The 24,970-nt window shown below is 44.9% G+C and overlaps 1 protein-coding gene across 3 annotated transcripts in view; it reads right to left on the bottom strand.

The window, feature by feature from the left end:
- Window positions 1–24,970, bottom strand: part of RAPGEF5 (Rap guanine nucleotide exchange factor 5) — a 225,046-nt gene that overhangs the window by 119,527 nt on the left and 80,549 nt on the right. For all 3 annotated transcript variants that reach the window (XM_066239513.1, XM_066239511.1, XM_066239514.1), the window contains exon 7: window positions 18,254–18,302. In XM_066239513.1, the coding sequence (XP_066095610.1) occupies window positions 18,254–18,302 (49 nt within the window). The remainder of the gene's footprint in view (window positions 1–18,253; window positions 18,303–24,970) is intronic.

Consider the following 24,970-nt stretch of genomic DNA (forward strand, 5'->3'; position numbering starts at 1 on the left):
TACTAACACGAATATAGGTGTGCGGATGTCGTGAAAACTCACAGCACCCAGACCACATAAAAAAATATATATAGTGAGAAGGCTGAAGTCAGATGAAGCTGAAAAACCGCCATCTCCCCCATCAGATTCTCCACGTGCTGCACACGTGGCTGGAGGCAGCTCGAGCCACCGAGGGGGGGGGGGGGCTCTGTCTGCCTCCCTGCCACCTGGCCACCTGACTTATCGCCCCCACCTCTGGGCAGACACGATTCCACTTCCTCTCGATGTCTTTGTCTTGTAGCAAAGACCCTCCAAACTTCCTTTCCTTCCACTTCTTAATAGGTGTTCATAGTGTTTTCTTTTGACTAACATTTAATACATGCCCAGTCCACGGAAAAGTTACTCAACAGAGAAAAATGATAATACCTGTATCAGAGCCTTTAATTACACCATAAATATTTGCTCGGAAGGCCAGAGAAGTAAAGAGCTAATCCGTGCTTAATCCCAATAGCCCGTTTGTTTGCCTTTCTTATGAGGAAACACACCAGGAAAAAAAAAAAAAAGACAAAAACAAGTTTTGTTTTGTTTTTAATGCAATGACGGCTTGTACATGGTCCAACTAAAATAAAACACCAATAAAAAAATAATCAAGGGAAACTTAGCTATAAATTTTCCTCAACATTTTTACTGAGAAAAAGAAAAGCTTTAGGTTTTTAAGTGCCTTTCAAGGATGTGTTCCAGTAACAGGACAGGTTCAGGCCAATCTGCTGTGATCACACCATAAAAGATATGAGCGGCGATTTTAACTCACGGGTAAAATAAAAGTGATTTCTGAGCCGAACTATGTGTCAACATGAAGCTATAAGCTAATGCCATCTCATTTAACTCCCCTAACCCCTCAACACTACCCCCCCCCCCGCAAAAAATAACAAGCCCCAGAGCTATGTGCCATTAGCTCCACTTTGTAGAATGAGAAAACGAGGCTCTGGAAGCCACTGAGCCATACAGCAAGTGGCTAAGGCAGAGCTGAACCCGCGTCTGTTGATTAGTTTTTCACAGCTACACAAATCTACCTCGGGGGTCGTAAACCAGAAAACACAACAGGCCGGGTCTACACTGACTCCCTCGTTAAGTAAGTTTTATGGTAGACAAGCATCTACATTTAAAAAATAACATTACAGCTTTCTGCCACTCATATGATGCTCATCAGATTTTTTTCTGTTCCTGAGTTTGCAGCAATTCTACTGCTCAAACTGCCCCCCTGACATGACAGAGAAACCGCGAGAACTCCCTAAGAGACCTCGTGTTTGCAAACACAAGCAAAGCACTGGTTCAAGCAATCAATCAGTGGAGGGTGGGCAGCCCAAGAGGAGGCCAGGAGTTTTCCTTAACCCTCATCGAAACCTAACCTGCTAGAACTTAAAGGAATTTCCTTTTGTTACACATTCGGCATCCTCCCTACAATATCTCTAGTACAGGACCTTTGTCAGGTTACGTCAGCTCGCCACACTTCAACTTCCTGGCTGCAGAGGGGGATGGGAATGAGCAGTACCTCACAGGATGGGCGTGTGGGAGAAAGGAGGGGCGTGAAGTGCTTTATCAAGGGTCGCTGCTTCACCCCACAAAACACGGCAATGTGCTTTTAACTTCCGAATTTTTTAGGTGGCTGGGAGCTTCTTTTTAATCAGACATCCCTCCTACTGGGGTAGAGAGGAAGACAAGTGATGTAAAAACAGAGCCGTTAATATCCGTAATTGGACATCCACGGTAGAATTTTGCAGCAAGTCAGGCTTAAAAGGGCAAAATCAGTAGAGAAATGTTGCTTTCCTTTGTCCACCAGGAGCCAGCTCTGGAAGTCTCAGACCTCTGACCCTTCTTTGCCGGACCAGACCGCAGAGGTACAGGAGTGTTCCCTGCCGGGCGTGGTCAGGACCGCAGAGGCACAGGAGTGTTCCCTGCCGGGCGCGGTCAGGACCGCAGAGGCACAGGTGTGTTCCCTGCCGGGCGCGGTCAGGACCGCTGAGGCACAGGTGTGCTCCCTGCCGGGCGCGGTCAGGACCGCAGAGGCACAGGTGTGTTCCCTGCCGGGCGCGGTCAGGACCGCAGAGGCACAGGTGTGTTCCCTGCCGGGCGCGGTCAGGACCGCAGAGGCACAGGAGTGTTCCCTGCCGGGCGCGGTCAGGACCGCAGAGGCACAGGTGTGCTCCCTGCCGGGCGCGGTCAGGACCGCAGAGGCACAGGAGTGCTCCCTGCCGGGCGCGGTCAGGACCGCAGAGGCACAGGTGTGCTCCCTGCCGGGCGCGGTCAGGACCGCTGAGGCACAGGTGTGCTCCCTGTCGGGCGCGGTCAGGACCGCTGAGGCACAGGTGTGCTCCCTGCCGGGCGCGGTCAGGACCGCAGAGGCACAGGTGTGCTCCCTGCCGGGCGCGGTCAGGACCGCAGAGGCACAGGTGTGCTCCCTGCCGGGCGCGGTCAGGACCGCTGAGGCACAGGTGTGCTCCCTGCCGGGCGCGGTCAGGACCGCTGAGGCACAGGTGTGCTCCCTGCCGGGCGCGGTCAGGACCGCAGAGGCACAGGTGTGCTCCCTGCCGGGCGCGGTCAGGACCGCAGAGGCACAGGTGTGCTCCCTGCCGGGCGCGGTCAGGACCGCAGAGGCACAGGTGTGCTCCCTGCCTGGCGCGGTCAGGACCGCAGAGGCACAGGTGTGCTCCCTGCCGGGCGCGGTCAGGACCGCAGAGGCACAGGTGTGCTCCCTGCCGGGCGCGGTCAGGACCGCAGAGGCACAGGTGTGCTCCCTGTCAGGCGCAGTCAGGGAGGGACCAGCTACAAGGCTGAGGGCTCCAGGTGCACTGTGGGGAGGAGACGCGTAAAGAGGGAACAGAGACAGAAGGTCAGAGCCCTGGGCCCAATGGACCCGGCTGGGCTTGGACTCTGAGAAGGTGAGAACGGAGGATGGGAGAGGAGGTTTATAGCCAGGCTGCGCCTTGGCCTGCAGAGCAGAGCGGACTGCCTGGAGGAGTGCGCCCAGCCCACGTGGGGCTCAGCTCGCTCCGCAGATCAGCAGTGAGTGCAGTAGGGGAAGGGGCAGGTCAGGGCATAGCCTGTTTCTCCTGAGTTGCTCTTCTTTCGCAGGATGGGGGGCTTGCAAGGGCTGCAAAGTTCTTACATGCCTTAGAGACAAAGGCCAGCAAAGAAGCTTACCCTCACAAAGAGGAAGAGGCTGTGTGAGCCTGTGACAGGCGTTTGCAACCCCAGCAAGAGGCGGCTTTGGGCGGGACAGCCAGACAGGCCCAGAGAGCCTGACCCAGCCGAGATGTGCTCCTGCCCGCCGCTGCAAATCTCAGGGGCAGCAGGGACGGGCATGGGCACATGGGCACCTCGGCAGAGACCAGAGGGGCCGAGGGGCACTGTGGGCTCCAGCGACACTCACCCCGAGCGATCCAAAAGGGAAGATGTAAACTAGGCCCCCGCAGGAGCGACATTCTGAACAGATCATTTTTCATAAAAAGAATTCGAATCAGAAACAGCTAAAATACTGCTCACTGGCAGTGGGTAGCAGCTTGTGCGGACCATGGTACAGTTGTCAAAAATGAAGAACACAGCAGGCTCCATCGGCACTTCCGTGCGGTGAATAATTTTGAGAACTGTTACAGTACCATTTATGAGTACAGGGGTAAGTGCGTTAATGACTCAGAAGATAAGACACTCTTATATAAGATTACCAGATAGCAAACTAAGCCACAATATATTTGGGAAAAAAAATAAAAGCTATGCTATAGCACTGGCTATTAGTCCCAACTATTTTTCATATCCATGCCAAAGACCCTGAGCCGTTATTTTCTCTCACGTAAGTAAAAGTATATGCCTTTTGAATTTTCAGCTAAAATAGACAAAATATAGGTTATTGCGGCTGTCTGGCTTTCTTCTTGAACTATCAAGGGAATTAAAAAACTGCATTAGGGCGGGCCCCAGGCAAACTCCCTAGGAAGGGCCTGGACCACTCCAATAAATGTGATCTTTTGGCCCTGGCCGGTTGGCTCAGCGGTAGAGCGTCGGCCTAGCGTGCGGAGGACCCGGGTTCGATTCCCGGCCAGGGCACACAGGAGAAGCGCCCATTTGCTTCTCCACCCCTCCGCCGCGCTTTCCTCTCTGTCTCTCTCTTCCCCTCCTGCAGCCAAGGCTCCATTGGAGCAAAGATGGCCCGGGCGCTGGGGATGGCTCTGTGGCCTCTGCCTCAGGCGCTAGAGTGGCTCTGGTCGCAATATGGCGACGCCCAGGATGGGCAGAGCATCGCCCCCTGGTGGGCAGAGCGTCGCCCCTGGTGGGCGTGCCGGGTGGATCCCGGTCGGGCGCATGCGGGAGTCTGTCTGACTGTCTCTCCCTGTTTCCAGCTTCAGAAAAATGGGAAAAAAAAAAAAGGTGATCTTTTGATGATACTGTCCAGTGGGTTACATATCTAACCCTGAATTTAGCCGACTCATGCAGGCAGACCTAATATTACTAGCAAGGAAGGAGCAAGTTCAATAACTTGGATTTAGAAATGCTAAACCTGAATTCTACGCCCTTTGTTAAAATGTCGGTGATGTCTCTGAGAGGACTGGTCCCACCAGGTGCCTGGTAAACAAGCCCCCAGCCTAGGCGTGCTGCTCCCACACTGCGAGGCCTGATGCTGGAAACTGCCCCTTCCCTGCTGACCAGACAGGGGAGTCATGCCACTTCCTGGGGCCCAGAGGCTGCTGGGACAATGCCCGCCCCCTTCCTTCAGCCACCACCACGGTCAGCGAGAGGGGTCCTGGCCAGGGCTTCACAACAATCTCCAATTTCCTTTCCTGCCGCCTAACTGAAGGATGGGGGAGTTTGCTTTCTTACTAATTGTCATAAACCTGTGTTTGCTTAATAAGGGCCCCCTTTAGACAGAAGAGAAGGACCTGCACTTAACTCCACCTTCAGAAATAAGATATAGAAAAGGGGTCTTTCAAACACACAAAAATAAAACTGAAAACCAAAGTGAAGAAAATGCGAGCACACAGAACTGAGTTGGCGATTGTATCTGTCGGGCTTTGCTCTCCGCGGCAGTCAGAGTGGAGAGAAACTGGCACCGTTTCGGAAAACTGCCATCTGTTCATAAGGATGTAAAGATAACTCCAGTCTCAAATTTCTCAGTCATTTTCTTTTTCTACCAGAAAAACAATAACAGGATAAGGCGTAAACTTCCTCAATTGATCTTAATAGGTCTGAAAGTAAATGTTTCATTTTTCTTAAACGTTTGTATTTTCAACAGATAGAAGTTAGTCACTCCTTGGCAAAAGGAAAACCAAACAAGCCCTTTAGCTCTGCTGACTTGGGGTCTGCCTCCAGCTTACTGAGCACATGGCTTTGGTGCAGGGGTGCTCACTGGAACCAGGGTTAAGTCACTTCACTTTACACTAGTAGTCCCAAACCTTTTTTGGGCCATGGACCGGTTTAATGTCAGAAAATATTTTCATGGACCAGCCTTTAGGGCGGGATGGATAAATGTATCACGTGACCGAGACAAGCATCAAGAGTGAGTCTTAGACGGATGTAACAGGGAATCTGGTCATTTTTAAAAAAATAATAAATAATAAAAAAAAAAAATTAAAAAAAAAAGGCCCTGGCCGGTTGGCTCAGTGGTAGAGCGTCAGCCTGGCGTGCAGAAGTCCCGGGTTCGATTCCCAGCCAGGGCACACAGGAGAAGCGCCCATCTGCTTCTCCACCCCTCCTCCTCTCCTTCCTCTCTGTCTCTCTCTTCTCCTCCCGCAGCCAAGGCTCCATTGGAGCAAAGATGGCCCGGGCGCTGGGGATGGCTCCTTGGCCTCTGCCCCAGGTGCTAGAGTGGCTCTGGTCGCAGCAGAGCGACGCCCCGGAGGGGCAGAGCATCGCCCCCTGGTGGGAAGAGTGTCGCCCCCTGGTGGGCGTGCCGGGTGGATCCCGGTCGGGCGCATGCGGGAGTCTGTCTGACTGTCTCTCCCTGTTTCCAGCTTCAGAAAAATACAAAAAAAAAAAAAAAAAAAAAAAAAAAAACCCAACCCAAAACAAAACAAAACATCGTTCAGACTTAAATATAAATAAAACGGAAATGATGTAAGTTATTTATTCTTTCTCTGCGGATGGGTACCAAATGGCCCACGGACCGGTACCAGTCCTCGGCCCGAGGGTTGGGGACCACTGCTTTACACCAGTGTAAACCACTCCCCCCCAAATGTCTTCCTGCTCAGTTTAGTACAGAAACTTCAGAGAAGGATTGCTTATTCCTGAGTCTGCGCACCAAATAAAGTTTGGTGATAATTCTCTTCACTTAAAAGCTTTCACTGACTTTATAGTAATTCTGTTAATCAGTCCCATGAGAAAAATCTCCCTTCAGGTAGAGAAACACTGAAAAGTTGGGTAGTTGTCCAATAAATGAGTGAGTAGCAAAAGGATAATATTTTTGATTCGCTCTACCAAGCATGGGTCATTGGACCAACACCCTTCATACAGCACACCAGCACACTCCCTGAGATAGCAGATCACACAGACTTTGGGATGTGTCCGTCAAAGTGGGGCATCTCAATCACCTCGGGGTGATGGTGGTTAAAACTCCACATGCCGGGGGGCCTCCATCCACACTTAATGTGGAGGGGGCAGGGCAGGGATTACCACGTTTAACAAATACTGCAGGAAACTGCTATGAAAATTAAATCTGGAGACCCCTGCTTCAGGAAAACAAAATTTTATTCAGTCCAGGAGGAATTTTGATACAGCTTTATAGAAAGAAACCCAGGATTATTTCTAGATGTATCCATCTCTGTCTCCTAATCTCCAAACAAAGCCACTTACATCAAAAGATACTTGTTCAAGCAGAAGTTGTACAATGCAAGCCTTTGCTGACTCCAGGGTCAAAATTTCTGTCACCGATCTCCTCCCCAAGACAGACGGCAATGACTTTATGCAGTATTCACGTGAAATATTTTTACAACCTATCTGAAAAACGCAAATAGCTAGAACCACGATTTGTTTGGCCAGCTTCAAGGAACATGTCTGATTTAACAATTATCAAATGGTAAGTACTTCTGTGTCACATCGATGGAAAGAATAGCATATGAAGTAAATTTCACTTCTGTCAAGACAGCATCCCTTACTCCGGTCGAATTCAGCTGAGTGAAACTGCGTGCTTTATTTACTTACATTCGCACGTGCTGCATTTATGTCATTTTCAGTTTTACTGAGAATGGCTCCATTTTCATGGCCGTTTACACAATTAGACTTTTAATGTGATGAATGATGGACCATAGCTGGGTCATATGGCCAAGGCAAAGATTTCCCTTGATAGCTCTTAGTTCTCAATACAAATGACAGCAGACGATGTTCCCAGAGGTGTGGGGGTGGCAGAGGCAGATATGTGCGTGGGGGAAAGAGGGCCCTTGGGTAGACTTTCACTTAGGAAATAGTCCAGGAGATGAAAAAAGTTCAGGAAGCAAATGAAATGATCAGTAGTCATTATTCCCATATTCTTATGGAACAGACAGCAGTATATGACTAAGAAAAACAAAGCTGCTATAGTACTTAGTATTCAGGACCTGACCTGCAGGCCTAGCATGGCACCTTAGTCATCAACCAAGCCCAACTCTTCCCTTTATAAAATATGCAAACAGGGTGAGAGAAGCCAGTGACTTACCAGCGTGAACGCAGGCCAGCGTGGAAGTCAGATTTCCTGACCCCGTGCCTGGGACTGCTGGATTTAGGCAGGAGACTGTGTTTACCAAACGGCAGAAATTCCTAACTTTATAAAGACAGCATATGGCCAGGGTTATTCTCTTTCTTAGGGGATATTTTAGTTCATAAGAGAGATGATTTTAGCCATTAATCTAGCTTTCTTTTTAACTATCTAATCATCTTCTTCTTTTAATAGTTCCTTAAACATTCTATTAAATATTTTAAAACATCTACAGGTTTCTTTTTTGTACCTTAAGGATGTACAGAGAAGCAATCGCAGAATTATACATTCTGAAAGCAGATTCTAGATCAATCATCCTCCTGCTCACCCCCACCCCTCAAATGTGACCTTTGATTCAAACAGAGAATTAGATACAGGGTTCTACGTGGGTGCGCATGCTCTCGGGGCGCGTAGTACACAGCACCTCAGCCTCCTGGGCTGGAGTCCGAACACCGGGTGGCCCTTATTCCGTGTTCATCTGGGGAGCGGCTCCCTGTCCCCTGAGGGCCAGGGACCTTTGAGCTGGGGTCTCTGGGGCGGAAGCAGCCCAGGCAGCACTGTGTTAGAGACACCCATTAGCTGCTTCTAACAGCTAATTAGCTTAACAAACGTAAAACCGAAATCATGAAAGAAAGTGGCCCTGATGGCACAGCCGTCTTCTGTCGTCGTGTCACCAGCCCAGCAGGGTGGGAACAGGGTCCTTCCACAGAAAACAGAACTGTCCACACTGTGGAGCTGGGACGGAGGGGGTTTCGTCTGTTATGGAAGTGGGGCCCCGCCAGGAAGTTTCACGCAAACAGGGGGACCAGGGAGACCTGTGTTTATGCTTTGAAATTTAAATCAATTTAAATATAAATTACTCTCCCTTCCTCTCATTAGGAGGAAGAGGTAAAATGAGGGTTTCAGATCTCTGGTGAGCAAATGGTCATTAACTTTCATCTGACCTTGGGTGTAGAGCAGATATTGAACGGATGCACGGGGTGCACTCATTATCCTCGTTTAGTTTCCTCACAGAAAGGCCGTTCCCAGGAGCCGCAGTGCTAGAAGCTGTTTCCGCAGCACGCAAACAGCCCGCCACCCTCCCTTTCCCGCCCTTCTCCAGCCTCGGGCCCACCCCTCTGCTCCAACTCTCAGGAAACTGTTCTCTAGACTGGGCGACGTTCATACAACAGACGCCGTCACAGGAAGGGCTCTGAGTGACGTCAAGTCACTGCCCAGGACCACACAGGACGGCACAGACCCTGGTCTCCGAACCCGCACATTCCTGAATTCAGGGAGCTTCGAGGCTCATCCTCCTTCACAAAACCCCATTTAGAGCAGTAACTACCTTTGTCTAAGGAGTCCCACACACGTGGCCACCCCACGTGTCCAAGACCTCCAAACCCCTGCATTCATTCTCCAGTTTACTCTGTTGTGGCCACAATTCTTCACCTCCTTGGCACTTTCCTTTACTATCTTAATAAATGCAACCATGTTGACAGATAAAAAAGACTATCATCTCGCCTTGCTTTTTCATTTCCTAAATTCCGAACCATCTTCACGGTGAAAGGAGCCTGGCTTCCCTCTTGCTCCTCAGGAGAAATCAGGGCAAAGGGCTACTTTCTTTCAGAGTATGTCATTGAATGGTTATTTATCATTTCGACTTAATAGCTCTAATTACAAAAGACACTGTCACGGGATTATTTTTTTTAAAGGCAATTTTCTTTGTATCCCGATGGGAGAGTCAGGAAAAATTTACAGAGCATCTGCTGCACGCATTTTCAATTGTTCTGGGGGTATTGCCAATGCTATTATTTTCTCCACTTGCATTTTCAAGTACGCTCCAACTTGACACCGGATGGGGAATGCTGGTTTCAAGACTCCAGACACAACCTGTCAAGCGCTGAACTGAGTGCTGCCCAGTTAAGAGCACACGCGGGACGGGGCTGCGGTGGACGTACCACATCTGTGAGCGAGCAGGGACAGAACGGCCTCGGGAAATGTTAGAACAAGGGGTTATTGTAGCACTGGAGAAAGGCAGAGAGATCCTACAAACCCTAACAATCGTGATGGTGTTAGGCAAAGACCTCTCTTCTAGGGAAAACATCCTAGACCATCAGTCAACCATTCTGGGAAGAACCCACAATGAGGTTGATTACTTCAGGAGAAAAGACAGGCCACATCTTTCCTGTGGGGTAAGAATACATCCCACATAGAGTGGGGTTACAAGACAATCAGTGCAGGTCCGTGCTGACCACAAAAGAAAGTGGTGGCCGCTGGCCAGCTCCGCATCCAGGAGGTGACCAAGGAGAAGAGGAGGCCAAAAACCAAACTAGGTGGAAATATGAGAGAGAACGAGGCGCATTCTTTGAGGACAGACTGTGAAAGACTTGGAAAAATGTAAGTGGTTGAAAGGATCACTAAAAATTAAGCACAATATCTTAATTACTTAAAACAGAGCCGGTGGATGTCTGCCATTTTAAACTAGTATTTTATTTTAGCTCATTTATTATAAGAACACTCAGAGTTTAGATGAGAAAGAAAATATTCCAGAGACAATCACTGTAGCTTTTAAGAGCATGTGAATTTTTTTTTCTTTTTTTTTTCTTCTGAAGCTGGAAACGGGGAGAGACAGACAGACTCCCACATGCGCCCAACCGGGATCCACCTGGCGCGCCCACCAGGGGCGACGCTCTGCCCACCAGGGGATGATGCTCTGCCCCTCCGGGGCGTCGCTCTGTCGCGACCAGAGCCACTCTAGCGCCTGGGGCAGAGGCCAAGGAGCCATCCCCAGCGCCCGGGCCATATTTGCTCCAATGGAGCCTTGGCTGCAGGAGGGGAAGAGAGAGACAGAGAGGAAAGGGGGGGGGTGGAGAAGCAAATGGGCGCTTCTCCTATGTGCCCTGGCCGGGAATCGAACCCGGGTCCCCCGCACACCAGGCCAACGCTCTACCGCTGAGCCAACCGGCCAGGGCCAAGAGCATGTGAATTTTTAAATAAGAAATTATTGCAATAAAAAAGGCAGAAGGAGCTTGAACTAGAAATAATTATACTAGCACATGAGTCTATCTTTGCTGGCCCTTCATTTGATCATTAACATCCACTCTAAAATGCAGTCCTCTATATCTGAGTGGTGCATTTACCAAGGGATAATGGTCAAGTCCAACATGGTGCAAATGAAAAGAAGAACCTGTCAATTAAAAAGAAAAACTAAAAATTTAGAGCACCATAAAAGTGCAATTGCAGAGGTTTAATGGTTTTTTTTTTCTTCTAAATGTGCAAAAGGAAAAGGCTTATTTTCCAGCGTTAAAAATAATCAGTCAATCTACCATACTTCATGTCTCATGACAAAGCAACGGGAAAATCTTTTCTTTGCAATGCTTCTGGCCTGAGCGGACCATCTCTTTTCAGCCGTGTCAGACGTCAAACCTCAGACAGAGCTTCCTGTCAACATCTGACATCCCAATCTTAAACATATATACTTCAGAAGAAAGCTTAACACTGCTAAAATTTCCTAAAAAGTATTATTGGTGACCAGTGACTGCCACGTATGGTAGACATTAAAAGCTGGGAATTCAACCAGAGTAGCCAGGTGATAAGAGACCCTCGGCTTGCCTGGTGGGTCCACCATGAGTGACCCAGAGGTTGCCTCCTTGAATATATTACACCGAGTTCAATGGAAGACAAATAGTAACCAGGTTGTTGAAATCACACAACCATTCAAACGCCTAGTTAAGCTTGAAGATAGGATTCAAAGATGATCAAACAAAAGGATCTCTGAGGCTAGGAGAAACAATTTAACTCCAATGTAAACACTGACTGTCCTCTTATCCTTTCTGGCCTATGAAAAATAAGAGCCCATTAAAAATAACATTTATAAAAAGCCAAAACTAAATGCAACAGGTAAACCATTTTATACTATTTTAGGTTGTGTGTGTGTGTGTGCACGCACACGTGTATTAGTATGTCAAAGAAATAATAAAAGATCTTAGCACACAAATAACACTTTAACCCAGTGGTCCCCAACCCCCAGGCTGCGGACCGGTACCAGTCCGTGGGCCATTTGGTACCAGTCCGCAGAATAAATAACTTACATTATTTCCGTTTTATTTATATTTAAGTCTGAACGATGTTTTATTTTTTTAAAATGACCAGATTCCCTCTGTTACATCCGTCTAAGAATCACTCTTGATGCTTGTCTCGGTCACATGATACATTTATCCGTCCCACCCTAAAGGCCGGTCCATGAAAATATTTTCTGACATTAAACCAGTTCGTGACCCAAAAAAGGTTGGGGACCACCGCTTTAACCTGAATCCCTGGCTGATTTATCTTAGAAAGAGAGAGAGAAAAAAATGCCGCCATTCACTACTTAAAAAGTTTTTGAGGTGTCACTCTGTTCTTTTCCATTCCCAGTTACAAAAGTGGAAAAACGGGAAATGTCTTTTCACAAGTCACATCTTTGCTCTCATAATCCAGAAGACCACTGACAAGGGTGGGGGCACTGTGTGGCTAGAAAACCCGGGTCTGCATTCTGCCTGCAGACCTTCTAGCCTGGTGGTCTCAGGCACAACACTTCCTCTCTAAAATCTGAGATGGGGTTCATTCAAACAATTCCACCTGTGGCGAACGCATGGGGCTCTGGTGACCAACAGCCATTCTGCTGCTGCTCTTCTTCCGGGGGCCACACCTGCCTGCTCCAGCATCCTCCCTGTGCCTTGTGGGGGCTGACCTGATCCCCCCGCCCCCATGCTCTCACTGATCCCCCCGCCGCCAGAGGTGGGCACCTCACATCTCCGACGTGGTCCCCTCCCAGACTTCTGCTGGGCCTCCCAAGAAAGAGCTAGTCTCTTTTTCTCCTGAGATGGTGTAACTCCATGGATGTTCTGAACCAACCAGTCCCCTTTCTGGTTTGCAGTTTTTCTATCACTTGCACCTAAAAGAGCCCCGAAGAAAATATTTCCAGGGTTGTAACTCCATTAAGGATAATGAAGGTAATGAATGAAATATTCATTGTTATAATTATATGTTAGAGCTGGAAGGAATCTCTAAGGGTACCAGAGATTCACCAACCCCCACCCCTCACTTTTTTCTTTTCCAAACAATATCCTAGATAGGTCATCTTGGAACACTTCACTAGCCACAGGCTAAGCTGAGAGAGTGATATATAAAAACTGCTGAAGAGATTTGCCAATATGAGAGTTCTGGCTTTGCAGACGCAGAAGCCTACCACGGCACAGGGCTCATATCACCTAAAGATAACGGAGGTAGACTGACCAGTGGTGGAGCAGGTGATGAAGGTCAAACTGGAATGCTGAGGTCACCGGTTCGAAACCCCAGGCTTGCCTGGTCAAGGCTCATATGAGAAGCAACTACTACGAGTTGATGTTTTCCATTCCTTTCCCTCCCTTTCTCTCTCTTTCTCTCTCCCCACTCTCTAAAATCAACAAATAAAATTAAAAAAAAAAAAAAAAAGATAACGGAGCTGAAAGTGAATTTGGAAAAAGGAAGAAACATATCTTCATAAATTCTAATTAGCCAACGTTAGCAGTAGAACAAGCAATTCAACAAAAAAGTGAGACATGCAGGGGTATCTGGGCTAATTTTTAAACTCTTATGAAGCTTAAAATGCTATTCACGTTTCCTAAGATTAGCAGTTAGAGAAGGAAAGTGCTGAAAGGCACACCCAAATGGCCTCTGAGAAGATAACAGCAAAACGGACTTTTTACTAAGCTAGAACCTTGAATCATTTATATAATTTACTGACTGGCTGTTACTTTCATTTCTGTTTGTATGGTGCGCTGAAAAAAAACCCCAAAACTTTTTCTTTATACTAATTCTTGTTTTAATAACCCTTTACAGTAAGACATAAATCTGACATGACCACCTGAGCCCTAATCAACAGTTTTACTGCAAGACATAGTATATTAGGGTAATCAATTCCTTCCGTCAAGCCACAGATGTACCAACTCTCTTTTCAATACTTTCTATTAGATGTTTACCAGCTTCTTTTTCTCCTTCTTAAAAAAAAAAGGTACTGTAAAAATTGTTCTAAAGTACAACACGCACACCCAGTACCACTCTGTAGCTGGGATCCTTTAATTAAGGCTATGCTTAACAGTTTTGTGTTTTATCACCTCCTAACTATACAGTAATGTTTTCCCTTTTCAGACAGCCATTGACTATTAATGTTTATTTATTTATAAAACACATGAGGTGATTTAAAAACAGCAGGGACCATCTCTGTCCATACTCACCTTTGCGTCCTCACACTTTACCCTGTACTTGGCATACAGTAGGTGCCAAATTAGACTCTGATAAAGACATAAATGCAATACCTGTGGCTTAGCCTTTCTTGTACCTTGTCACTTTTATTTTTGATCTACTCTTAATACCAACTCAAGAAATGAGAAGTCTAGGGTGAAATGGTATCTCTAGAACTTCTATACTCAAACTCCTCAAATATTGTAAAATACAACTTGTTGGTTATTTTTGTTTCTAGATTGCTTTGCAAATCTGTTTGAGGTACGAAAAAGAAATGGCTCTGTTCTTCTCTAAAACAATCTTGTTTGCTCATATTACTCTTCTTCTCAGAAAATATTATATTTAGTTAAAGTCAGGAACTAAATAAGAATGCCAGCTATCAACAATATTAGTCAACCTTGTATTGCAGGACCATGGCTAAGGAGATAATATGAAGGGGGAAATAAAGTTACTTGGATTGGTAACATAGAGACAAAATAGTCACTATTGATGCTTGCTGTAATTTCCCACGCAGAAAATTCAAGATCATTTTAAAGCAAGTAACGAATGAATCTCGAGAGAATGATGATGAGTGAAAACAGCCACTCCCCAAAGATTCCATTTATGTAATATTTTTGAAATGATGATATTATAGAAATAGAGAACAGAGGAGGGATTGTAGGGGTTCCCGAGGGTGCGGGGTAGGAGGAACCTTGCTGCAGCTATAGAAGAGCAATATGACGGACCCTCGTGGTGATGACAGTCCGAATCAGTGCCAGTCCTGGTTGTGATACTGAACTCTAGTTTTGCAAATGTTACTATTTAGGGAAAACTGGGCAAAGGGAGCAGGAGACCTGTGCATTATTTCTTACAACTGCATATGAATACACAAGTATCTCAAAATATGAGAGCACGTGAGTGCACTTTTATAAAATCTGCACATTGATATATAATAATACAATGTCTACATACATTTACGTAAAGAAATGTCTGGGAATACAGACAAGAAAAGAGTAATAGTGGAAAAAAACTCATTGATACAGAGAACAGTATGGTGATGACCAGAGGTTGGGGGGAATAGAGGAGGCCCTGGCTGATTGGCTCAATGGTAGAGCATTGGCCCAGCATGTGGATGTCCCAGATTCAATTCTCGATCAGGGTACACAATAGACATGACCATCTGCTTCTCCACTCCTCCTTTTCCCCCTTCCCTCTCACTCTCTTCCCCTCCAGTGGCTTGACTGGTTCAAGTGTATTAGCCCTGGGTACTGGGGATGGCTCCATGGAGCCTCCACCTCAGGCGCTAAAAATAGCTCGGTTCATGGACCCAGATGGGCAGAACATCGGCCCCAGATGGGGTTGCTGGGTGGATCCGGGTTGAAGCATATGTGGGAGTCTGTCTATCTCCCCTCCTTTCACTTTGAAAAGAAGAAAAAAAAAAGGAATGGGGTGGGGGAAGGTAGAAGATGGTAGAGGGGGATAAATGTGATGGAAGGAGACTTGACAGGTGGTGACACACAGCCCAATGTACAGGTGACGTATCATAGAACTGAACAGCTGAAACCTATATATTTTGTTAACCAATGTCACCCCAATAAATTCAATAAAAAATAAAAATAAATAAATATTTTTTTAAAAGAGTAACTGGGTATCTCTGTTGATGACATGATGGGTCATTTTTCAATTTCTTCATGTTCCTGCATTACCAAAATGTTTTCAATGAGCATACTCCTACTATTATATAATTGTAAGAAAAATATAATTAAAGCTACTTTCATTACAAAAAAGAGAATACATGCTTATTATATAAATTTTTTCCACTGAACGTTTTACTACACTGATTCTTCAAAATATAACTTTAAAAGCTGTTCAACATTCCATTATATTTATCTCTCCACTTTACCATTTCTCTACTCTGGGAACTTAAGGATTGTTTCTAATTTCTTATTTAAAAAAACAACAACAACAGTACAATAGATTCTTTCTACCTGAATAGTGACATACCTCTTGATTATGCCCAAGAGCTGGAACTCCAGTTATGGAGTAACTGAATAACAGAGTCAGGAATACTAGAATACCCAAAAAATTGCTGTCCTAAGAAACCATGAATTGGCCCTGGCCGGTTGGCTCAGCGGTAGAGCGTTGGCCTGGCGTGCGGGGGACCCGGGTTCGATTCCCGGCCAGGGCACATAGGAGAAGCGCCCATTTGCTTCTCCACCCCCATCCCCTCCTTCCTCTCTCTCTCTTCCCCTCCCGCAGCCAAGGCTCCATTGGAGCAATGATGGCCCGGGCGCTGGGGATGGCTCCTTGGCCTCTGCCCCAGGCGCTCGAGTGGCTCTGGTTGCAGCAGAGCAACGCCCCGGAGGGGCAGAGCATCGCCCCCTGGTGGGCACCCCCTGGTGGGCGGGCCGGGTGGATCCTGGTCGGGCGCATGCGGGAGTCTGTCTGACTGTCTCTCCCCGTTTCCAGCTTCAGAAAAAGAAAAAAAAAAGAAAGAAACCATGAATTTATGTCCCCACCATGGGCGTGTGTGAGAGAACATTTCACTCTGTCCCAAGAAGTTGCCAAAGCTGCGTTCGCATGCCAAGCTCCACAGACCAAAGAAGTGACAGAAATAGACATACTAACTTCACATCGCCAGGTCAGGGCATAACCAAGCTGACTTCACACTGTTCTTGGACGTGGCACCCTCTAACACCGGTGGGCCTTCCTCCTCTTCATTCCCCTTCACCTCCAGAAAGTCCAAACTTCTCAGCCCGACAACCCAAACCCGCCTCTTTTCTCCTTGTTCACCGGGCCCCAGCTACTCTCACCTCCGTGCTGAGCCTCAGACACGTTTGGCGCCGCCTCTGCCCAACCGCTCTTGTCCACATATCCACAGGGCTCCCCGTCTCCCTGACTCAGATTCTTGCTCCAAGGTCCCCAGTCGGAGGCCTTCCGATCCTACACTGTGCAAATCAGCAACCCCTCCTCCAGCCTCCCTGTCTGTATTCGCTTGCTCAGTTTTCCTCCAGCAATGACACACTATGAGTTTTTTTTTTTATCATTTTCCTAACATTTTCTGAAATTAAAAAAAAAAAAATTTAAATCCTCCAAGGCACTGCCAACCGAACTTAGACTGTAAGCTCGTCTCCGTATTATAACGGGAACCAAGATCAGCTCTAGCACAGTTCACTTTCGAGCCCTCCCTCCTACAACCTTTATACCGATGTCTTTTCTCCAGGGCGGCCTCCACCCACGCGGATATCCACCCACGCGGATATCCACAATCTCACGCTGTTGTGCGGGAGCTCTAGTCACCCGCCCTCTCTGCTCGCAACCTCTGGGTCAGGACTGCTGTTCTCTGCACCCTCCTTCTCACCGTCACAGCATCCAGACTCTGCCCTCTACAGCTGCCAAATCAGCAAAGATGCATCTGAATAGCACCAGCTAATTCACACTACGGTGTGTGCAATTCAGTAAGTAACAGAGAAAAGCAAATTCTCGGCAGTTTCCAAGTGGAAAGGAGAAAGATGCAAAAATGTGTGGCTTGCGTTCTCAGAACATTTCGATTCCATTTACTTCTTCAAATTTTGTCTCCTCTTTCATTTTGTCTTGGTCTTTCCGCCTGGAGAAGCGCATTCTGGTTTGACATTATCCAAGACACATCTCCCCTGTGCGTGTCATCCCCCCAGCACTGGCCCCTCCCTCTGGACGCTCCTCCTCCCCAAGCAAGTGTTTTTCTGCCTCAGTGAGTCTCCATGTCATACTGGCTGTCAGCCGCGCCTTCAGAGTGTATGTGAAAGCTCCCTTTCCACACAGCCCTCCCACCGGCCGTTTCCTACAGGTATGAGGACTCAGATCCTCACGCCACTGGTCGTCTGGAAAACGCTGGCTTTTAAATGTCGTTACACAATTACATTATTTTTAGGAGAAACTACTTAGAGATAAAAATCTATTTATCATCTATCTATATATATATTTTAAGAAGACAAGCTTTATGTTATTTATTCTCCTCTCCCATTATAACAGGCAATGTAATATGTTTGCTATCTTTTGTTGCATACTTAGACTTTTTCATGGTTGCAATGAACTGGAAAGGTTTTTAATTTTTTACTTCATTTTTACTCGAAATGTAAAATAAAAGCAAGGCAATAAAAATATGAAGAACCGTATGTAACATCTTGTGCTTCATTTTGATGGTAGATAAATGATTTTTTAAAAAAAAACCACAATGATACTTGTCTGCATTCTGCAGTGAAACTTCCTGAGACGCACTCACCTGCTTACTATCACACAATATATGAAATATTCCCTAAGAACTTAAACCTCCCATAGACCCGAGGAAAGGCTACTCACCAGACTTCTTTGCTTTCAAAGCAATAACAGCTGCTAGCTCTCTCTGCACCTAATAAAACATTAGAGGGAAAAAATCAGAATTAGAAAAACGTAGCTTTTAATGAGGTACTTTGTTTTTACATCTGCACATCAAATTAAGAGCTACTTCAATTAGAGCTGAGTTTGCTGTCACTTTTGAGGTTTTTGTTTGATTTTAATAATGTGGAAAAACCTCTGCGTAGGAGTTCTAGGCCAAAAATCTGAAAGAATAATACTGACTTACTTTAAAACGAAATTAGACAGTTGCTAGAATTGATATATATCATAAAACATTAGTATTTTTTGCCATATGGATGGGAAGAACCTCAAAAGTAGCATTATACAACAGTCAGAAATAATGTGAATAAATTATTAAAGGAGGCACATATGTTGGCAAAGACATTAACTATTTATCCCTCACAGAGTGTAGTTTATACAGAAATTCTAGAACAATTAAGATAGGTGACCCTGGTTTAACTGGACCTCTACTCAAACACAATACATGTTCATTAGAAGTCTGAGAGGTTCACAGCAAACAGGAACATATGCCGTATAAAAGCATGTGCTGTAGACAGACTCACAGGGCAGGAGAAACGGGAACAGACAAGAAACTTAAAACTCCTATGTGCCATAACCGCCCACGGATTTGTCCAGGTTTCTGCTTGCTCACTCTGTCTCTCCACCCCACACGCTTTGCAAGCTTAAATCCTTTCCTAAAAGCCTTCCCAAAAATGAACACAAAGGAGACCCCCCCACCAAAAGTTAACCACAGTCACTTTCAAAGATAATATGGGGGGGAAAAAAGTAACAAATCTAAGAAATCTGTGTTTAGTAGCAATGAAATATTCCATAATGAGCAAGCTCATTCCTAGAGGACACAATCTTTTAAGCTTAGAAGCTCGTGTGTCTTCAGGTGTTTGGAGAGGTTGTGGTGGTGGTGGTGGTGAGTTTGGAAGGGTTCTGATCATGACATTTTAAAGAGAGAACAGGGAAGTTCAAGCTTAAACAAGATTTGCTGTTTCAAAGCGAGTCTTCTCTCGGCCCTCCTCTTTGTTTTCCAAGCCTGAACTGCTGCTCTTCACGAGCTCTTCAGCTTTCTTTCTCTAATTAGAAATAAGGCTCAAAATACAAATAGCTCAGAGAAGGAAAGTATTATATGCTGACCACTGAGCAACACTACCTCTTTTCAAAGGTTTGGTGGGGAAAGACAGGGAGGAATGGCATGAGCAAGAAGCCAACCTAGGGGATGAGAGATGGCAGAGAGAGGTGCACACGCCAGCTTAGAAGGAACCTAAGCCTTTTAATTTATTTTATTTTTATTATTTTTTAACATCAAGTAAATGAGATTACTATAGGACACTGAATGAATGCCCCGAATGTCTGCAGTCTGGGAGGATGTCAGTGTTCTATGCAGGGCAGGATGTAAACTAGCTTCCAATGCCCCAGAATGGAAAAGGGTTTTTTTTGACAAAACTCCAAAGGTAAATTATTTTTTTTAGCAAAACACAAACTGCAAAGCACTGATCTAGCAAAAACACAAATTAGCTAAGATCCCATTATAAGCTGCTATATAAGCTGCTATCCCATTATAAGCTTCTTCACAGCACCCTTTTTTTTTTTTTTTAGCATTTAATCATTTTCAATTGTACAACTACCGCCTGTCTCCTGGATGGAAGACCCACTGGGAGGGGGGCCTGTTTGTTTTTCTGTGGTCTCACTGGGCATCCACACCCATTCACTGACCCCCAGGAGGTGGATGCATGGGCCACCTGCAAGATCATCCAGGGAGGATCCAGGGGAGAGAAAGAGCTGCCCAAGGGAGGACAATAAAAATCAAAGACAAGAAAAGGCGCCCCCTGCTGGTCTACCCCCAGCAGGAATCTTCAGAATGCTCTAGCACTCAAGGCCTCCTTTGCACAGAACTGCTAGGTTTATACTGAAAACGAAAACTTTGAGCGAATGCAGAAGCAGAGACGAGACTTTTCTGTAAGTATTAATAAGGAACCTGTTGGAATTGAAAACCAAATGTCATTCTCCAGCACCAGTAGAGCCTTCAGAGGGCTGACCCCCGGCCCACATTCTAACAACATACTGAGAGACCTTGAGTCTAGAAGATGCCCCTGAATGCATGACATTCAGAAACTGTTTGAGATGATAGATGTGGGTTGTTGTTTTTTTTTAAACATTACTTTTGGTGCTCGCTTCTGCAGCACATATACTAAAACATTACTTTTGGGGGTTGTTTGTTATGCTGAAGAGTTTTTTTGTTTGTTTGTTTTGTGGCAGAGACAGAAAGGGACAGATAGGGACAGACAGGAAAGGAGGGAGATGAGAAACATCAATTCTTTGTTGCGGCTCCTTAGTTGTTCATTGATTGATTTCTTATATGTGTCTTGACCGTGGAGCTACAGCAGACCGAGTAATCCCTTGCTTGAGCCAGTGGCCTTGGGCTCAAGCTGGTGAGCTTTGCTCAAACCAGATGAGCCCGCGCTCAAGCTGGCAACCTCGGGGTCTCGAACCTGGGTCCTCCGCATCCCAGTCTGATGCTCTATCCACTGCGCCACCGCCTGGTCAGGCTATGCTGAAGAGTTTTTAATAGGATAATGGTTTATTTTTCTCTTTTACCTACAGGTGTGCTGCTGGTTAACCTTGGCTTTTCTCACCATGACCGAAATGGAACCTTTCTTCTCAGATCTGGTGGAGAAATGTGCACATGTACAGCCAAAGCACCACATCTGATATTGGCCATTGTCTGTATTTAATGCAGGGGCTAAACCACTGCCTAGGTCATTAGAAGACAGAAAAAGTACTGTATTACCTTGGTCTTCCCGATCACCACCCTTCCCTGCAATGATCTGAAACCCCTGGGGCTAGATGGATTTCAAAATACAAAATTGTATATACATTTCAGACTGGTACCCTACTTACATCACACCCTCAGTGCGGTCTGGGGCAACAACTTGTAATCAGAAATCAGACACATTAATATTTATGCAATAAAATGTATGATTGTTCATACCAAATGGGATAAAGGAAGATCAGAAAAAGCCTCAGGATTTTCCACTAAATATGTTTAGCAGGTTAGATTTTTTTCCCCCCCACCAAGTTATGAAAAGCTTCTGTTTTTCAGAGCTTTTATATCTCAGAACTGAATAATGGATTGTAAACCTCTACTAATTCTACACTAAAAGTTTCTCTCCCTCCTCTTTTTTCTCATGTTTCCTCTTGTCAAATAGCTATGTAGTCACTGCTTAAGTCTACTAACAAGTGCTGTCTTTAAATAGTGTGGATTTTCATCTATTGATTTTAGTCGTTCTCAAACCTGACTGTACATTAGAGTCACTTGGGGAGCTTTAAGAAACTACTGATCCTTGGGCCCCAACTAAATCAGACTCCGGGGGAGAGGTCCAGGCATCAGTATTTGCTGCTGCTGCTGCTGCTGCTATTGTCTCAAAGCTTCCTAAGAGATTCTGGGTTGTATCCGGAGTTGAGAATCAGTCCTCTGTTCAGTCAGGTATCTTAGTCTTCCCAAGACTCAGTCTTTTAATATTACAACCATTTCAACTGACAATTGATCTTTGCTTTTTATTTTGTTCTTCTCTAATTTAATTCATTTTGAAAGGAATATGGCCTTCATTGTCTTTTAGGCATTAAATGATGCTATAATCCAATGAAATGATAAGATTCAGTTACTATCAGCGGTTTGACAGACATGAACTACTCAAGTACAAGGAACATCGCCAGGGTGCTTACGAAGCTTAACCCTCTGAGCAGAAAGTTTTTTTCATGCTCGCTGACCCCCGGGAGTGAGTTTATTTTCAAAATATAAAATTAGTTTCGGTTACAGTTTTATTAACTTAAAATCATGTTTGTTTGATATGGTCAGGAGGCACGAGGACATACATGAGCGTTCGTACTACTCAAAGGGTTAAACTTAAATTTTTAAAATGCAGTTTATCCAATAGTAAAAAATAAACCAACAACTCTAGAATTCAAAACACATCTGATGCTTAGAGTATATTTGCTCTTGTAAATATCTAAATAGAGGATAATTAAGGGACTGATAAGATGTATTTCAAAAATTTCCCTCTCCCTTGGTTACCCATCAGAAGCATGTTGAATTGTTTTGGTTTTCTATCCTCAATAACCAGCAAGGCAGTTCACAAAATAGCCCTGAAACTTGACAGGCACACGAGCCAATCTTATTTCCAGCATTCTGTCTTTTTCCCACTTTAATAGTGCTTTCAGCCTCAAAATCTGAACGCCTAGTAAACTGTTTTGCATCAACACCAAGATTCAAGAGGCAGCATAAAAAGTCAAGTGCAAACTCGGAGTACCAGGGCGCATCTCCGTGGAAAAGGTCAACTAGAAAGACACAAGTAGGCCTCACGGAGCAAGAAGCCCTGGAAAGCCAGGTGAGAAGCTGGACAGAATGAAGGTCATTTGGGAGCACAGACCAACGGTGGCGAACGTCTTAGCTAACCAGAGGGTTGTCCTTACAAGCAAGTTCTCAATAGAATCCCCAGTTCACAAATTTCCTAAGAATTTTCAATAAATCTATTAACTTTAGAAACATTTACATTTTGATACTATGGTATAAAATGTGTTTAAAACACAGAACCCATTTTCTCATTTCTCAAATGTAAGAAGTAACATAATCCGTTCGTTATTCTTTCCTGTTTTATTCTCAAATATACAGTTTTAAACCTCTATAAAATTTTAAGCTAGTAAGGACTTTAAACACTCAAAAAACAAACAAACAAACAACGAACAAATAAATATGCCTCTTAAAGTCATCAATGTACTTTTAGATAAGACACAGACTGAGCTGTGACGGTGGCTAGACTTTGTCCACGGGCTAAGTACTGTAACAGTCTCCTTTGTTCCTCAGAAGCCTGTCTGCTTATCTCCAAGTTCATTACTTTGTGTTAAAGAGCTAATATTGCCACAGAGCTGCCATATGGATAATCTTGTGATTATTTGTTAATGACAACCAATAATTGGAAGATTAATAAGGATATATAAATACCTGGCTTGGCACTACTGTGCTCCCCCAAATAATTTATTTAACAAGTAGTTGTTTTCCCAGTAATTGCTGTCACCACAACAAAGACATGTTTGTTTAGCTTGTAGGGATGATAGACTATGCATATGCTTATTCGTCTATTTCAAAACTAGGAGTATTTTAGCCCTGGCTGGTTGGCTCAGTGGTAAAGAGTCAGCCTAGTGTGTGGATGTCTGGGGTTTGATTTCCAGTCAGGGCACACAGGAGAAGCGACCATCTGCTTCTCCACCCCTCCCCCTTCCCCTTCTCTTTCTTTCTTTCTCTCCCCTCCCCCCTCACCTGCAGTTATGGCTCAATTGGTTAGAGTGCATTGCCCTGGGTTCTGAGAATGGCTCTGTCAAGCATCTGCCTCAGGTGCTAAAAATAGCTTAGTTCCTAAAAATAGCTTGGTTGTAAATATGGCCCCAATAGGACAGAGCATCAGCCCCAGACAGGGGTCACTGGGTTATTCCCCGTCAGGGTGCATGCAGGGGTCTGTCTCTCCTCCTGTCATTTGGAAAAGAAGAAGAAGAAAAAGAAAAGACTAGAATATTTTAGGGATATTTAAAAATATCTTATATAAACTTTTTGGTGAATACATACCAATATGCCTATTAATTTTATTATAACTTAGACAACAGCTGACTATTCAAAGACTAATATATATGTAGAAGTGGCCTGAGAGTAGCAGAATGAATGGGAATAAAGTCCTACACATTCAGGTTTTTAAGGTTCTTATTTAAGTCTGCTACGTGTATGTGCATCTACTTGGACAGAGGTTCACATTAAAAAGATCAGATAATTGTCAGATGATCACAAAGCATGGTATGAATTAACAATGGAAATTGGATTACTTAGGATGGGTAACAATGTTTTTAGGAATATTACTAGAAGAATGGTATTCAGGTCACAGATGTTTGTGTGTATTTTCCAATCATCCACTATCGAAAGAGAACAAGCAACAAGCATGAGCCTCCAGGGGGTGGTGATATCTGTCAGCCTGCAATTGAACAGCTGTGATGTTATAGCCATTTAATCTACCCAACAGAGCTAGAGGTGGGGCAAATATTAACAAAGAGATAAAAAATAACTGTTGGAGGCCATTTTTGGTTGGGGAAGTCTCATAAATTTTATGGCACAAAGACCAGGAGAAGCTATAGAGGTTGAAAAAATCCTGCAAAGAGCAAGCTAAGGACATTGACATCTTTTCACAAAAGTAAGTACGTCTGCTCCTTCGGTCCCCAAAGCCACTCTTCCTCCTCCTGATCTGTGATTTCCCCAATGACCTAACTGCTTTTCAATGCTACATTTCTTGACAAATAAAAAAAAAAATCATATGTTTGAAATGTATTTTCAAGAAACAAGTATATTTTGGACACTCTGATTTTTGCTATAATAATGAAATAAAACATTATGTTTTTACACTCTTTAATTTTTGTCTTAAGGTTTTTTCCATTTTCTGATAAACCCAGAGTATTGTCAATCTATATCACATTGAAATGATTCTTCCGTGAAATTACATGATAGTTTATTTAACAAAGGATCTTTAAAGACACAATATAACTTGCAAACTCATGTCTTACTATACCTTTCATTCATATCACATGCCACTCTTTGCATAGTAAAATGCCCTTTCTCAATCATTGTGCTTTTTT

Source organism: Saccopteryx bilineata, chromosome 7, assembly GCF_036850765.1.
Source record: "Saccopteryx bilineata isolate mSacBil1 chromosome 7, mSacBil1_pri_phased_curated, whole genome shotgun sequence".
Lineage (NCBI taxonomy): Eukaryota > Metazoa > Chordata > Mammalia > Chiroptera > Emballonuridae > Saccopteryx > Saccopteryx bilineata.